Genomic DNA, 14,447 nt, shown 5'->3' on the forward strand with positions numbered 1-14,447 from the left:
TTGATCCTTCACTGTTTCCATTTTTCTATACCTCGTTACTGAATCATAGTGAAATCAAAAGGTGGTGCGGCGCCCATGTCTAATGAGAATGGTGAGCGTGAGCTATAATTTTAGTTAAAAAAAAACAATATATGGAAACAAAATGTTTTTTATTAGACTAATTAATTTGTGATGTATAGACAGTAAGTTCCACATATTTAATGCCAAATAACAATATCTTTATTCAAGGCAGTTCTGAGTTCAGCTGTCTCAACTACGTTAACTTTGATTACATAATTACACAATAAAAACAAAGCTCTCCATTTTCTTTCACGATTTTCTGCACTTTATTTGCATCAATGAAAGCTAATACAGCTTTATGATTACAGCAATCGTGATTTTCATATATTTTCTCTGGAATTGCAGACACGGTCGTAGTGATATCATGGTCACTTTATAAAAAACCTTAAACTACCTACTTAAAAGTTTAGATAAATATATGCTGCTTATTCCGGTCCCTGTTTATACAATGAACATTTCTTTGTCCAACAAATAAAATACAGAAAAACACAGCACACACTATAGCTCACCCCCTAATTAGTTATATATAAATAATTTGTTAATAACAATATTAATTGCGGTCTCCATAACAATCTACATAATGTTAGTAACTAAACACTTGTACTTAATGGTACGTATAACGAAGATCTTCCTACCACTAGGAGTCATCGGGTAAGTCTAATATTTCTTGTACAAAGGAAGCCACGTCTGTATCTTTTAGACTATGCTCCTGACAGAAGGGATGTGCTAATAAAGCATCGTAATTCGGCCTCTCCTTATAGTTCTTCATTAAGCATTTTGTAATTATATCTTCGAATTCTTCAGAAAACTGGCCACTAGGCAGTCGTGGCGGGTCATCTTTAACAACTTGCTTCAGTTGCTCAAATGGCGTTCCCCAACTGTTATAGGGGAATTTTCCAGTGGCCAGTTCAATCATAGAAATACCCAAAGACCAAACATCACTCCGGATATCATATTGGCCGGGATTGCCACTTGGATCAATCCTTTCTGGAGCCATGTACGGTTTACAACCAGCATCTATTGTTTTTGCTACAGAGTCAACCAAGTACCCAGAGATGCCAAAGTCACACATTTTGACTTCTCCTTTTCTGTTAATGAGTATATTTGATGGTTTCACATCTCTATGGATGACCCTAAGCTGGGAGTATAGGTAATGCAAGGCACTAACAACAGAGAACACAATTTTTCCCAGAATATTTTCAGGTATGGTACGATTGTTCTTATAGATCTTTGCGTAAAATTTGTCCAGGCTCATGTCCATGACCTCCATGCAGATCCAGACATCTCCTTCACGGAACATAGCTCCATAGAAATGAACTGTGTATGGACATGCACTAGCTCTCATGGAGACATCAAGGTCCATTAAGAGACGCTTCAGTTCCTGTGATTGTGTGCTGAATGATGCTGTAATTCTCTGAAAATAATGATTTTTTTTATTTCTTGATATATGTTCTTTTTTAGTTTTGTTATTTCTTGTAAGCTCTACATTAGAATTGTAGCACATAAACAACATTTTTATGCCAATATGATTTGATATTTTGATTTAACTTTTGTTTCTCAGAATGTTACTAATTATTATGATTTTAGCTTCTGTCCCACGGAGGACAATTCTGCCAGTGTCCAGGTAGTTTTAATAAAATATTCTAAAAATTATTGCGATTGTCATCAGTATCAGTGAAGAAATTAGTTACTAAGAAGTTCCAAAAGCGAAACTAAATCAGAATTCCACCTTATACCTTAACAGCCATGGTAGTGTTACTTGGTCTATGGTGCATTTTCTCCACAATACCATAAGCTCCACGTCCAAGGTCACATATCTTTACAAGGTCATCTGCGTGGACTGTGAATGTTTTGTCATCCACTGTAATAGTTGTTTGTTTGTCCAGGTTCCGCGGTGGGGTCCTGTGAAGAGCAGTTTTAATACTATAGTATTATTTAATATGAATTCATAATGTATACGAATAAGGATAGGATGTCGCATTGGCAGTCTAGTGGAAGCGTTGCAAGCATTCATTCAAACATTAATAAGTGTACTGACTTCCCTAAACATGGAACATGATTTCTCAATCAAAAATATACTGTATCTTGAGCCAGGCAACTAATAGGGACTTCGCTATTGCACAGAAATTTTATATTTTGTATGGAAGTAGCACAGGAATTTGCATACAAAAATTTGTTCCTACAATTTATGTCAGTACACAGTTTTTATCACATTAAACATAAAATAAATGGTATTATATAGTAAATCTATGATAAAATGTTGACCGTGTTATGACTGTAACTTACACATTTATAGGCGCCTCTGGAGGCGTGATCTTCAAGCCAGGGCCCTTTTTCCGTCCAGACATTTTAAAGGGGCCCTTTTAACGCAATGATTGGCAAATAATTCAATGTTCCACGGTGAAATTCCTCCAAGCAACACTGCAAAGCTACCGTATCTGTAACCTTCGTTGTATTAAAAAATCAACGTATATCGTAATAATTACATAGCGGCGACGCACCCGGGAGGTGGTTTATATTAAATCAACTAGTTAATCACAATATTTATCTGTATTTTTACAAAATATCTCTATAATAAGTTTCAACTTCAACTTTTGTATCTATGGCTCCGTCGTTTGTAGTAGAGGTGGGTGATAAATAACGTCACGATGATCCGCCGGCAAACAGTATCACCGTGACTCGTTCCGAAGGAACGACGTTCCAAAGTCACATAGGTGTTCCTCCGTTCCAATAGCTATCTCCGTCTCTCACATCACGACATACGTATTTGATACAATGCGCGATCTCCGTTCCGTGGTAACTGAGCGCGCCACTCGTTGTAGTTCTCTTCAAATCGAGCCATTTCGGCGATGAGAACGAATGAAATAGGATGACTTTCTTTTCTCACTCACAAGGGTCGTAGGTGCTTATTACTACTAGAGAGGGCGGATGAAAAAAGTCTGCAGCAGTTATTATAAACCTATTTATGAACAAAGTAAAATATTTTTGTATATTTGTATTATTATAGGAAGAGTTGGTATTTTATATTTATGTATAATCTATTTTGTGTATTCTAATAGACATATAATTACATTGTACTTTATTGCTATTTTTAACAATCCTAAGATTCGCATTACATAAGTAACAAACAAAATTACATTAAATACAAAATTAACTTTGGATGGAATTTAAACTTATTGCAAAGGGAGTAAAAACTTAAATCATTGTATAAAAAACGGCTATAAGTATTAGAAAGAAGCCGCTGGCTAAAACCGTATATCGTGATGTACGTTATAGGCGTGACAAGGTCACGGAAGTAACAGTCGTGACAAAATCACGATGATTTAACACTGTGTTTTTTTTTGGAACCGGAACGACGGTCACGGCGATAGAAATGTAACGCTATTCCCCATGTCTAGTTCACTTCACTTCACTGTCTAGTTTGTAGATCGAGTAGTTTTTTGACAGTTAACAATTTGTCATAGACTAAGGAGAAGATTTGTGTTTTTTTAGTATTAATGCTTTGCCTTCGCATTTAGCCAATGAAAGAAATCTTGCTACTTGCTAGCTTAGTAGATCGAAAAAACTTGCTATAGCAAAGAATAATACAAAGACAAAAAAAAAACAAACTATGGAAGAATATCCTAGGATGCTAGATTTCCTTAGAGGATGGAAAAAATGAAGATTATGCTAAAACTGCTGATGAAGCTGGTACTGCTGATGATTCTGCTGGTGCTGATGATGACGAGTAATCAGGCATGACATCGATATTGGCATCAGCACCATCACCACCGGCATTATTAGGACTTTTAGCATAATCATCATCAGCACCATCAATATCATTAGCATCATCAGTCATCAGCAACATCAGAATCAAAGCATAATCAGCAACATCAACATTTATATAATAATATCATCAACCGCATCAGCATTATTAGCATCTTCGTCATTACCTTCATTCCAGTAGCAGTAGGTAGAGCTCCCTGTGAAAGAATTCATCTAGAGACGTACTGCCATCATACTTATTGTCGGGGGAACTAACATTTGATTAGGAGTCTCCATTTCGGTAATTTAGTCACCAAATCAAAACCGTGTAAATGTCGTGGCAACCAAATTAGCGTGATTTACGGGGATCTATTGTTATCAGTCCGTAGACGACATGAATTAATGCTTGGTGTGCAAAAATGAAAGTCGTAGCCATTGAAATAACAAAGTAATAACGTTAAATCCCTCTCCTGTGAAATTTGGTTCACCAATACTACGTACGCGGATTTGCACTATCCCCGACGTTATTTCTTCCTCCAAGCAGGTTTGTACTGCTGTATGAAAAATTGTAACGAAACTAACTAACTGTAACGAAAAGTTAGTTATCTACTGCATTTTTTTTACATGGCACCGCTACAATTAAAATCAAACTTTGACATGAGTAGTTTTGTCCTACGATGCAGTAAAACCATTTCCCGAAATCCGGAATTCAAAAAGTCATCGCTAAACATTATTCAGTGGTTTTAACAACTCTATAACACTCCTAGCAGCTATATGTGGCTATGGCTTCATGTATCTTTGTATGTGGAATACCTCCGACCTTCCGACCATTGCATTGAATTAATCATACAAATTGTCGTAAATAATTTTCGCAAATACTTTAGAAAAAATAAAAGTCCTATTTCTTTGACTTTACTTTATTACGATGAAGCTAAAATAAAAATTGGAATTATTTCTTAATGGGTAGAAATAATTTAAAAAGTAAAGTACTCGCAAATACCCATGCGCTGTAATGTTTAAATTCCAATTATATTTTGTTGTGGTCGATCCTCATTCTTCAACAACTATAGAAGTGATTCTGAATAAATATCTTCTGTTATTTGCAAATGATAAATTGAGTTATCTTTATCTTCAGGTTCATTTTATCTTGTTTTTTTCAAGTGTAATTTAATCATTTTTAATCTATTTTTATCGTACATACATTAAATATCAAGTTTACGCTATAATGTCAAATGCGTTAAAGAGACAGTTCAACCTTTTGTCATATAATGAAAGATATAACGATGAGATGAATCGGTGCAAATAATATTTCGTCAACTACACACATTTTTGCAAATTAGTTAACTTAAAAAATGATTAAGACTTCAAATATTTTATTAATTAACTTTATTAAGATAACAAAGATATTGTGTTCACTATAGGTTAGACCTTATATTAACTTAACTCATACACTAGCTATAATATACCTAATCATAATAAAATATTTACTCTGGGGAATATTTAATTGCCCTAATGGCCTTTTTCGCCGTCCTCGAGGCTTCCTCTTGTACTCTGATCCGTCTTTCTTTCTCTGCCAATCCAATTACTACATCATGTTGTAAAGCGTTTTTTACTGAAGACTTTGCAAATAGTTTGCTTAGAACATAATCATCATCATTACCAAGTTTCTTTTGTTTATCTCTTTTGTGTTTCTTCTTTTTCACTTTTTTCACTGCTACCAAATTCTCTATCTCAGATTCTAAACGTGAATGTTTTCGTTTTCGTCGATTTGCAATTTTATCTTTATCCTTAACAATGTTTACATTATGCTGTGAGAATTCTTGCTCTGGCCTTTCGTCTTTTAGTGGTTTTAAGTTACTGGCTGCTATAGGTATATCTTTATTAACTTTTTCAGGTTCCTCTTCATCAGCATCTTTTTTTGATTCTTCAACATCCGATATTTCTCCTTCTTCCAGTTCCTCCTTTTTCATTATAACTTCCTTAATCAAATTCTCTTCGTAATCTTTCTTAACATGCATTGTAACTATATCAAGTTCTGATAAAACATTGTCAAATGGAACATCAGTCACTTTGTCATCAATCAAGTTGATTTCAGGTTCTTCAACTTGAGGTGGATTCAGTAACAGTTCCCTTTCTTTCTTATACCTTTCCCTAGGATCTTCTTTGGGTTCTTTTGCTTTTTCAGTATCTCTCGAAATTTTTTTACTAATCTCTTTTGCCATCCTTTTCATTTCATCCAATCTTTTCTTTGAAAATGAGACACCTCCACTTAAAGGCACACTGTTATTTCTTTCCATATTTTTGTGGCTTACATTCACTTTTGTGTGTTTAAAAAGGGATGCAGTTTCAGTATCTCCTTCACTATTCAGCTCTTCTAAAGTGAACAGACCTTGTAAAGTACTGGTAGTAAGAACATTTTTTTGATTTGGATCAATCAAAATCTTGTTGCTCAAAAAATGTTTGAAGATCTGTCTCTGATATATTTTTTCTTCAATAGTTCCAGCAGACAACAATCTGTAGACAGTGACATTTCTATGTTGACCTATTCTCCATGCTCTTTCTTTAGCTTGGTTATCAGTAGCTGGGTTCCAATCAGGGTCGTAAATGATTACTCTGTCAGCACCAGTCAAATTGACCCCTAATCCTCCAACCCTCGTTGTTGACAAAAACACCAAGTACTCTGAACTCTCATTAAAAGTTTTGATCAGACTTTGTCTCTGACCAACACTGACAGTGCCATCCATTTTCAAGTATTTATAATTTTGGTTTTGTAAATACTGTTCTAATAAACAAAGCATGGCTCTGGATTGAGAGAACATTAGAGTTCTGTGACCTTGTTTTTGCCAGATTTTTAATAAGGAATTCACAACTGTCATCTTTCCACATCTTTTCCAATGACCAAACTTTTCTACGTCAATGTGTTCCATCTCTTCCTGGGCTTCATACAAGTATAAATCTGGGTGATTGCATATTTTTCGTAATGTAGACAGTGCAACTAACACTCTAGCCCGCAAAGGATCCCCAAATCTACTTTCTTTATCAAGTATACTTCTCACTGTGCTGCTCATAAGATATCCCATATACAAATCCCGCTGTTCACGAGTTAATGCACAAAATAACACTTGCTCATTCTTTTCTGGTAAATTAATGTGTTCTTGAACTTCAGCTTTGGTTCTTCTCAGCATATATGGAGTAATAATGTTTTTCAATGCCTTAGCAATTTCCAATGCTGATGCTTCTTGCAATTCAGTGGCATTGGCATATCCACCTTGAGTTATAGGTTGAGCAAAATGCTCCATAAATACATTATAAGTACCTAGTAATCCTGGCCGCATGAAATCAAATAAAGACCATAGTTCTTGAAGACTATTTTGCATTGGAGAACCAGTCACAAGTATTTTGTGGGGTGTCTGGAATTTTTTAATAAACTTACTAACTTGAGTTTCTGGATTCCTGATCTTGTGCCCTTCATCCAAAATGAGGTAGTGCCATTTTCGAGACATTAAATCAGCAGCATACCTCACAGCACCTGCATATGTAATTAATAAGATACCATGCGAGGATTGTACTTCCCTAATGAGTTTATTATGATTTCCAACATGCGAGCCTGAGTGATGCAATACTGCTACTCTTAACGATGGGTACCAGTAATGAAAATGTGAAACCCACTGGAAAATAACTGTAGCTGGAGCAACAATTATAGACGGTCCCAGGCCACCGCAAGAACCACTGTCTGTCTTACAGAGGCCAGTCAGGAAACCTATAATCTGAACAGTTTTCCCTAAGCCCATTTCATCGCCAAGAAGACCTCCGGACTTAGTTTGGTGAAGTTCCCATAACCATTTAATTCCAATCTTCTGATATTTATAAAGCTGTTTCCAGATGTAATTAGGAACGCATAAGCCATTCTGCAGTTCATGAAGTTCATTTGGATCATCATTTCCACTCAAAACGTATTGTAAATCAGCAGTGTATGGATCGCCTTTGTATGTTTTTGCACACGCCGCCGCCAAGTCCTTCTTCCAGTTACTCACTCTTTCATTGTAAAGCGTAGTATCCCCATCGTCGATAATTTTCTTAACATGTTGTTTTACGCGGGAAAACGTTGGAAAAGAAGGTGAAAAATGTTCATCTTCTTCATCACACGAAGGTAAATATTCGTCTTCATCGGAATTCACAGACGTACCACCTTTCGACGACGAATGTCCTGCATTCGTAGATTCTTTGACGCATTTCTTGGTCTTGCCTTGTTTCTTTCCTATCGACTCTGCAGCAGCTCTGCTTTTATCAGAAACATTGTGTTCTTTCTTGCTGTTTTCACATTTTTGTTTCGCGAGTGCTAGTTGCGATTCCAGATATTTGTTTATATCAGCCATCGTAATAGGTGTTCGATATTCAAATAATTTCTTATTTGTTTGTATCATTAATTGCTACGAAAACATAACTCCATAAATGAAATATTTTGCAATAATAAATTCATTATTTTTAAAATTACTTCGTGCACGGCACAAAAACAAAACATGTTCAGACATATTTTGTTTTTTTACGGCTCTGGGTACTTTGAAATTTGAGCCAAGAAAGACATATTTTGTTGTGTCCGGTGTGTGTGACCACAAACACAAATTAGATAGAGACAGTACGTACACAAACTAATAAGAGATACCTATAGTACGCCGCCGCCGCCGGCGCCGTGTAATGCAGGATTACGATACAATGGACCAAGTTAGTACTCTTTGCGTAGACCTTAGTCTGGCAACAGTGAAAGCCACAGACAGAGTACTGTAAAAAAAAATAAAGTCAAATTGTCAATTTCAACTTCTGTACAGTACCGCACGTGTAGTTTTGTACAAAATTAAATACTTAATAAATATATATACATTTTATTCAATTAAGAAGTGTTTATTTCTTTTAAGGTAAGTAATGTAATGGGTTTTGAAAAAAAAAACACTGACATTTTGTTTGTAACCTCAAACTGTAATTGTAACCTCTGCACTTGTTTTTAATAGAAATGCCGAAAACTAAAATAAAAGGCAATGCGAGAGACGCGCCTGTGGCCAAGAAAAAGAAAGTGCAATTCGTTAAATCCGAAGACAATCAGGCGGAGAAGACCGGTGGAAAAGAGAACTTAAATGGACAAGTAAGGGAGTTTAACAAATCGCATTTAAATCAGAAAGGCGAAAAGAAATTTTTAAATAAAGGTGGAAAGAATGTACAGTTTAACAAGAGCGGTCCAAAAGTAGCTAAAAACCTCAATAAACCTGGCCATGGTAAATCAAATTTTCCTAAAGACAAACAGTTCTCAAAAGAAGGCGCTAATGGAGACAAACCAAAGTGGTCAGAGATGAAGAAGGAAAAAAAACAATTGAGGATCGTGAGGCGTAAAGCAAAGGCTAGTGCTGAGGTGTTTGAGATCTCGCATAAAGCTAAATTGCTGGCTGCACAAATACAAAGGTATTATAAGTGTAGTTTATATGCTTATGGTAATTTAAGCTTTACACTTTGGTCAGTTTTCTAAAAAATACTTGTATAGTTTCTTACCTGAATTATTGTATCATACTCTATGTATTTTAGGAAAGTGGTGAAACAGGATTTCAAGTTAAATGCTTGCAAAGAGCTACATGGCTTAATGAAAGGACAGTACAAATCTATTGCTCTAACACATGATCTGAGCAGAGTTATACAGGTGTTACTTAAATACAGTCCTGAAGACGTAAAGATTGAAATAACCGAGGAATTATTGGACCTTATTGTCCAAATGGTGCAATCAAAATATGCTCAACATGCTGTGAAGCGTATATTAAAGTATGGTACAGATTTTATTCGTCATGAAGTGTTAAAGAAATTTTACGGACACATAGTTTCTTTAGCAGCACATAGTATCAGTGCTCCCATTTTGAATTATGCCTATACCGAATTTGCTACTAAGAAAGAGAAAATTCATATGCACCAGGAATTTTATGGTGACATGTATAAAAATGTAAGTAAATAGTTTTTTACCTTGATTGCTATTATTAGGATATATAAGGACCCAACACAAATAAAACAGTATTTTAATTTAAACTACATGTTTGGTTCTTTTTTACTAAACATAATTTTGTGGTGTTGCCTAAAAATGATGAAACAGTGCACATTATAATTTTCTCTCATTTTCAGACAAAAGATGATAAAGTAAAGACACTCGGTGACACATACAAAGATAGCCCTGAGATGAAAGGTGCCATTATGCAATCATGTAAAGCCAACATACAAAGAATTCTAGATAAAAATCTGCATGATGGAGAGTAAGCCTTACATAATAATTATTATTCTATTAAATTATATTTTAATATGTACTCATTTAGGTATAAATTAATGCTATGCAGTTAATAGTTGACACAATAATACTATCTTTTATTGAAGGGACTAGCTAAAACAACTAACTGCACATGCCAAACCATGAAACCATGCAAAGGAATCATGCTAGGGGTTCAACAATTTCACTTAAAACATGTCTTTAAAAAATGTATATATTTCAGACTCCTTCACTCAGTGCTTTATGACTACTTGCAAGTGTGTAACCCTGCAGAACGTGTAGAACTGATATCTACATTGAGCTCTTTGATTGTGCCACTGAGTAATTCACTTCCAGGTGTCAATGCAGCTAGCATGTGTGTTTGGCAGGGCACTAATAAAGACAAAAAGGTACAAACATTATGATACTATTTTTAGATCCTCAATTAATTTGGCCACCAAAAATGCTAAATATTTTAGTAGATATTATAGTTTTAACTGGACAGATAATGACAATATACTAATTTCATATTTATTCTTGCAGACTATTCTGAAGGTAGTAAAAGAACATGCTGTCTCATTAAGCAAACACAAAACCGGTTACAGGCTTTTGATTACCATATTTGACTCTGTTGATGACACAGTTTTGGTCAAAAAGGCGATTGTATCCACATTGGCAAACAATGTGCAAGACATTGCCAAGGATCACTGGGGCAATATGGTGTGTATGACTATGTAACATTTTACACGATTTCTAGTTTCTCTTTATAAATTTCCATGTATAAAAATATTATCTTCCACAGACATTACACTGGTTGGTAAAGCCAAAAGACCCAATGGCGTTTCATCCAAGTTTTATAAAATTCCTCGAAGAAGGCGTCAAAAGTGGAACCTCCAAGAAAGACGCAGACGTAAGAGTAACGGAACTGAGAGAAGCAATTTTACCTGTGTTGACAAAAGACTTACAGGAAAATCCAAAGTTCTGGCTTAGTAGTAAGACAACTATGCTACTGGCTGTAGCTGTTTTATCTATTGGTAAGAAATGATATATTAGTTACATAGGGCGCACTATAAGTTTCCGGAACTGGCCACTTACTTAAACAATATTTAAAAAGTAATTATACATATGTTTGAAAATGGAACTCTTTGGCAGTATGAATACAGTTTGTTTCATCTGACTGTCATTTGTTTTTACATTGTGGCGTTATTTTAGAAATTGGTTGTCTACATCACCATGGATTTAACTCGTGAAAATTTTCGTAGTATGATTTTCTACGACTAAGTGTAATTTAACACCTCAGTGGAGCTTCGCTCGGCTTTAAACTGCTTTTGGCGATGAAGCACCATGCAAGACGACTTTTTGTAGCTGGTTTGCTGAATTCAAACGCGGTCGTGTGAATCTCAGTGACGAATTTCGTGATCCCGTCCACTGCTGTGAACAACAAAACCATTGGTTTTTTTGCGCCGTATGATCAAAACAGACAGGCATGTAACATACCATGAGATTCGGGCATCTTTAGGCATAGGCATGAGTCAAATATAATCAATACTACACAAACATTTGGGTGTAAAAAAGCTGTGCTCTCGGTGGATCCCACATAATTTGACGAGGCTCAAAAAACGGATTGCGTCACTTGGTGCAATGCCATGCTTACCAGATTCAACGATGGGGCGTCAAATTTGATGTGGGACATACTAATAGCTGACGAAACATGGATTTATAGTTACGTTTATAGATTAGTAGTATGGGTCTTTCAAGATGAGCCGAAACCAACTAAAAAACCAAAAACTTATTTATTTCCAAAAATTAAGAACCACTTACGCGTTCAACGATTTTCATCACCTGAAGAGGCCGTCGAAGAGTATGAAAAATATGTTTCAGAGATTGTCACGGATGAGTGGCATAAATGTTTTTATGGAAAAAGTGCAATAACACTAACGGAGAATATTTTGAGAAACAATAAATTCCTTTCTGGCCATTTATAGTATTTTTTCTTATTAATTCCGGAAACTTATAGTGTTCCCCATTTATACCTTGCAATTATTGAAAATTCTTTCATTTGCTTCATATTTTCTAGTTTTTCAAATTGATTGTTTTCAAACTGCCTCCGTGGCCGAACGGTTACCATGCCGGACTGCCACGCACAGGTCCCAGGTTCGATTCCCGGGCCGGGAGAAATGTTTGTATGGCCTACATTTATTTCTCTCGTGAGTTTGGGTGTAATTTGTGGTAGTTTGGGTGTAATTTGTGGTTGTTTGTGCCCATGGCACCCGCGACACAAGGTTTCCCTAGTGCGGGGCTATGTTGAGTGTGTGCGTTATTTATTATTTTTCATTTACAAACTAGTTTTACCTACTAAAGCTCAATTTACATTGTTGCGGAACCTAAGCGAAATGCGCGGATCATTCAAGGAGCTCGAGCAATCCCGTGACTGCCTCTTCCTGCCTGTAGTAGGTGTTCAATTGTTTAGTCTAGATCTTTTACATGATAAAGATAATGGACTTGGATATTGTTTGCGTTTCTCTTATTTGTGAAGCAGAAGAGAAAAAAAAAAGGTATTTGGGTTCATGATTTGTCGAAAACTTTTTAGACAATATGAAACATTTCACAAAGTTTTAAACTCTATCCACCTATTTTAACATGACTTTTCCACATGCATTATTCAAGAGAATTTTTGTCGCTAAAGTTTCTAGCTTTGCACAAACACTAGAAATAATTATATTGCACAAATCAGCAACAAATGGATTAACTTAATATCTAATTTCATGTACCACGCCGGCACGTCAAGCTACACATTGACGTATCTTGAAATGAAATGACTGAAAGAATGAATGAATGAAAGAAATGACTATAAAGTTCATTATGCTATGTACAATATCGTTATAAAAATTAGCTTGTATTCCGTTTCCGCCGCAATGTAAATTGAGCTTAAGTCTGTCGTATACTGTGTCTTGTATTTTCTGTAAGCAACTTTAAAACTTTCCACCTCCGACTATTTTACGACTTGCTGTAGCATATATCATATTTGTTTTTTATATTACCGAAAGAAATATTATTTACAGAATCTACTAAAGAAATATTAGAAGCACTGGCAAAGGTAATCTGCCAGACAGACTGGAAAATATACATAGAAGGCAAAGAGATATTGGCAGTTGAAGATGCTGGGATCCATATGTGTCTCAAGAAACTAGCTGCCTTGGATAAAGAGAAAATGGATTGTACACTTGGAGAAGTGATTTCACAACATTTGGATGAACATACTGTGAGTAACATACTTATTATAATAATGGTAGGTGACAGGATGTCTGTTATATACATCAAGTACTATAATTACATTATCAATTTTTTATTTTACAGATTAGAAAATGGTTGCCAACAAATAGAGGATGTTTCTTCTTACTGAAGCTAGTGGAAAGTAATAAAGAGTCTGTTGCTAGCAAATTAATAAAGAAATTAAGACCTCATTCAACTATGTTAAAGCAGCAATCCACTGAAGGGGCAAAACTGTTGTTAAGAAATGTACAGAAGTAATAAACTTTTCCATTTTACTATGCCATTTTATTATATCACATAAAACACGAAAATTATAGATTATAATATATATATTTTATATATAATCCCTATAAAATATATAAATACCATCTAATTAAACTCTTATTCTATAATTATATAACTGTTGATATTGGTTAAACAGTTTAATAGACTTTATTATGTATTTTCTACTCAATACATGCTAATATAACGATACATTGCCCGTTGTAAAACTTTAACTGTTCTTGCTAAAATAAGTAACACAGTATGAGTAGCATCATGTCTCCTTCAATAAAAAGCTAAGGACTGAGCTCAATTCAACGAAAGCTGTTTCGAAAATGCCAAGTCCTAAGAATCGTCAATAACCAATTTCCATCCAATCATTGAAACTTTTTCGGCCGTTGCCGATGAAGCTCACTCATATAATTACAAAAACGAAACCTTGAAGCATTGCTCTATGAAATATGTAGGTTTTTTTTTCTTATGGCAAATTTATCTACACCTTATGAACATATTATATGAAGGACATCAGTCCATTTAATCAATAATCATGCTTGCTGGACTTTAAACTGCACTGACACATAGTTTCATAACGTGAAATCAGAATTTTGAAAATACATGTTAATTACATAATATTCATTATGTACTTGTCCACACCTTGGCAATGGGCACGTGATGAACACTATTTATGACAGTCAGGGACTTTTCTAGGAGTTGCTCTTGAATTGTGGCGATAGGTCTGAAAAATACAAGGCGTCTTTAATGTTGGTGGGCTTGGATTGTTGTAGCAGTAAACTTTTTATGCTAACCAATACATCTGCTTTAATCTGGTCTATAGATT

General features: G+C 35.1%; 4 protein-coding genes across 4 annotated transcripts in view; 1 reads left to right on the forward strand and 3 right to left on the reverse strand.

The window, feature by feature from the left end:
* Positions 1-228: 228 nt before the first annotated feature.
* On the reverse strand, positions 229-2,596 carry LOC113240031 (dual specificity mitogen-activated protein kinase kinase 6). Its single transcript, XM_026477231.1, has 3 exons — positions 2,347-2,596; positions 1,797-1,962; positions 229-1,474 (listed from the first exon to the last, which is right to left on the reverse strand). Exons 1-3 carry the CDS (start codon positions 2,406-2,408, stop codon positions 698-700), a joined length of 1,005 nt encoding a protein of 334 aa, XP_026333016.1. The 5' UTR covers positions 2,409-2,596; the 3' UTR covers positions 229-697.
* Positions 2,597-5,288: 2,692 nt separating this feature from the next.
* Positions 5,289-8,308, reverse strand: LOC113240035 (DNA excision repair protein ERCC-6-like). The gene has a single exon (XM_026477240.1). The coding sequence runs from the start codon at positions 8,226-8,228 to the stop codon at positions 5,289-5,291; it is 2,940 nt and encodes a 979-aa protein (XP_026333025.1). The 5' UTR covers positions 8,229-8,308.
* A 504-nt stretch (positions 8,309-8,812) lies between these two features.
* Positions 8,813-13,618, forward strand: LOC113240005 (protein penguin). The gene is made up of 8 exons (XM_026477199.1): positions 8,813-9,255; positions 9,376-9,781; positions 9,958-10,085; positions 10,320-10,485; positions 10,619-10,795; positions 10,878-11,109; positions 13,138-13,337; positions 13,433-13,618. Exons 1-8 carry the CDS (start codon positions 8,813-8,815, stop codon positions 13,604-13,606), a joined length of 1,926 nt encoding a protein of 641 aa, XP_026332984.1. The 3' UTR covers positions 13,607-13,618.
* Positions 13,619-13,816: 198 nt separating this feature from the next.
* Positions 13,817-14,447, reverse strand: part of LOC113240018 (thymidylate kinase) — a 10,238-nt gene continuing 9,607 nt past the window's right edge. Inside the window, exon 6 of the mRNA XM_026477216.1 lies at positions 13,817-14,345. Within this exon, the coding sequence (XP_026333001.1) occupies positions 14,246-14,345 (100 nt within the window). The 3' untranslated portion in view covers positions 13,817-14,245. The remainder of the gene's footprint in view (positions 14,346-14,447) is intronic.

The sequence above is a fragment of the Hyposmocoma kahamanoa genome, unplaced genomic scaffold (genome assembly GCF_003589595.1).
Source record: "Hyposmocoma kahamanoa isolate Upper Pololo Valley unplaced genomic scaffold, ASM358959v1 119, whole genome shotgun sequence".
Classification (NCBI taxonomy): Eukaryota; Metazoa; Arthropoda; class Insecta; order Lepidoptera; family Cosmopterigidae; genus Hyposmocoma; species Hyposmocoma kahamanoa.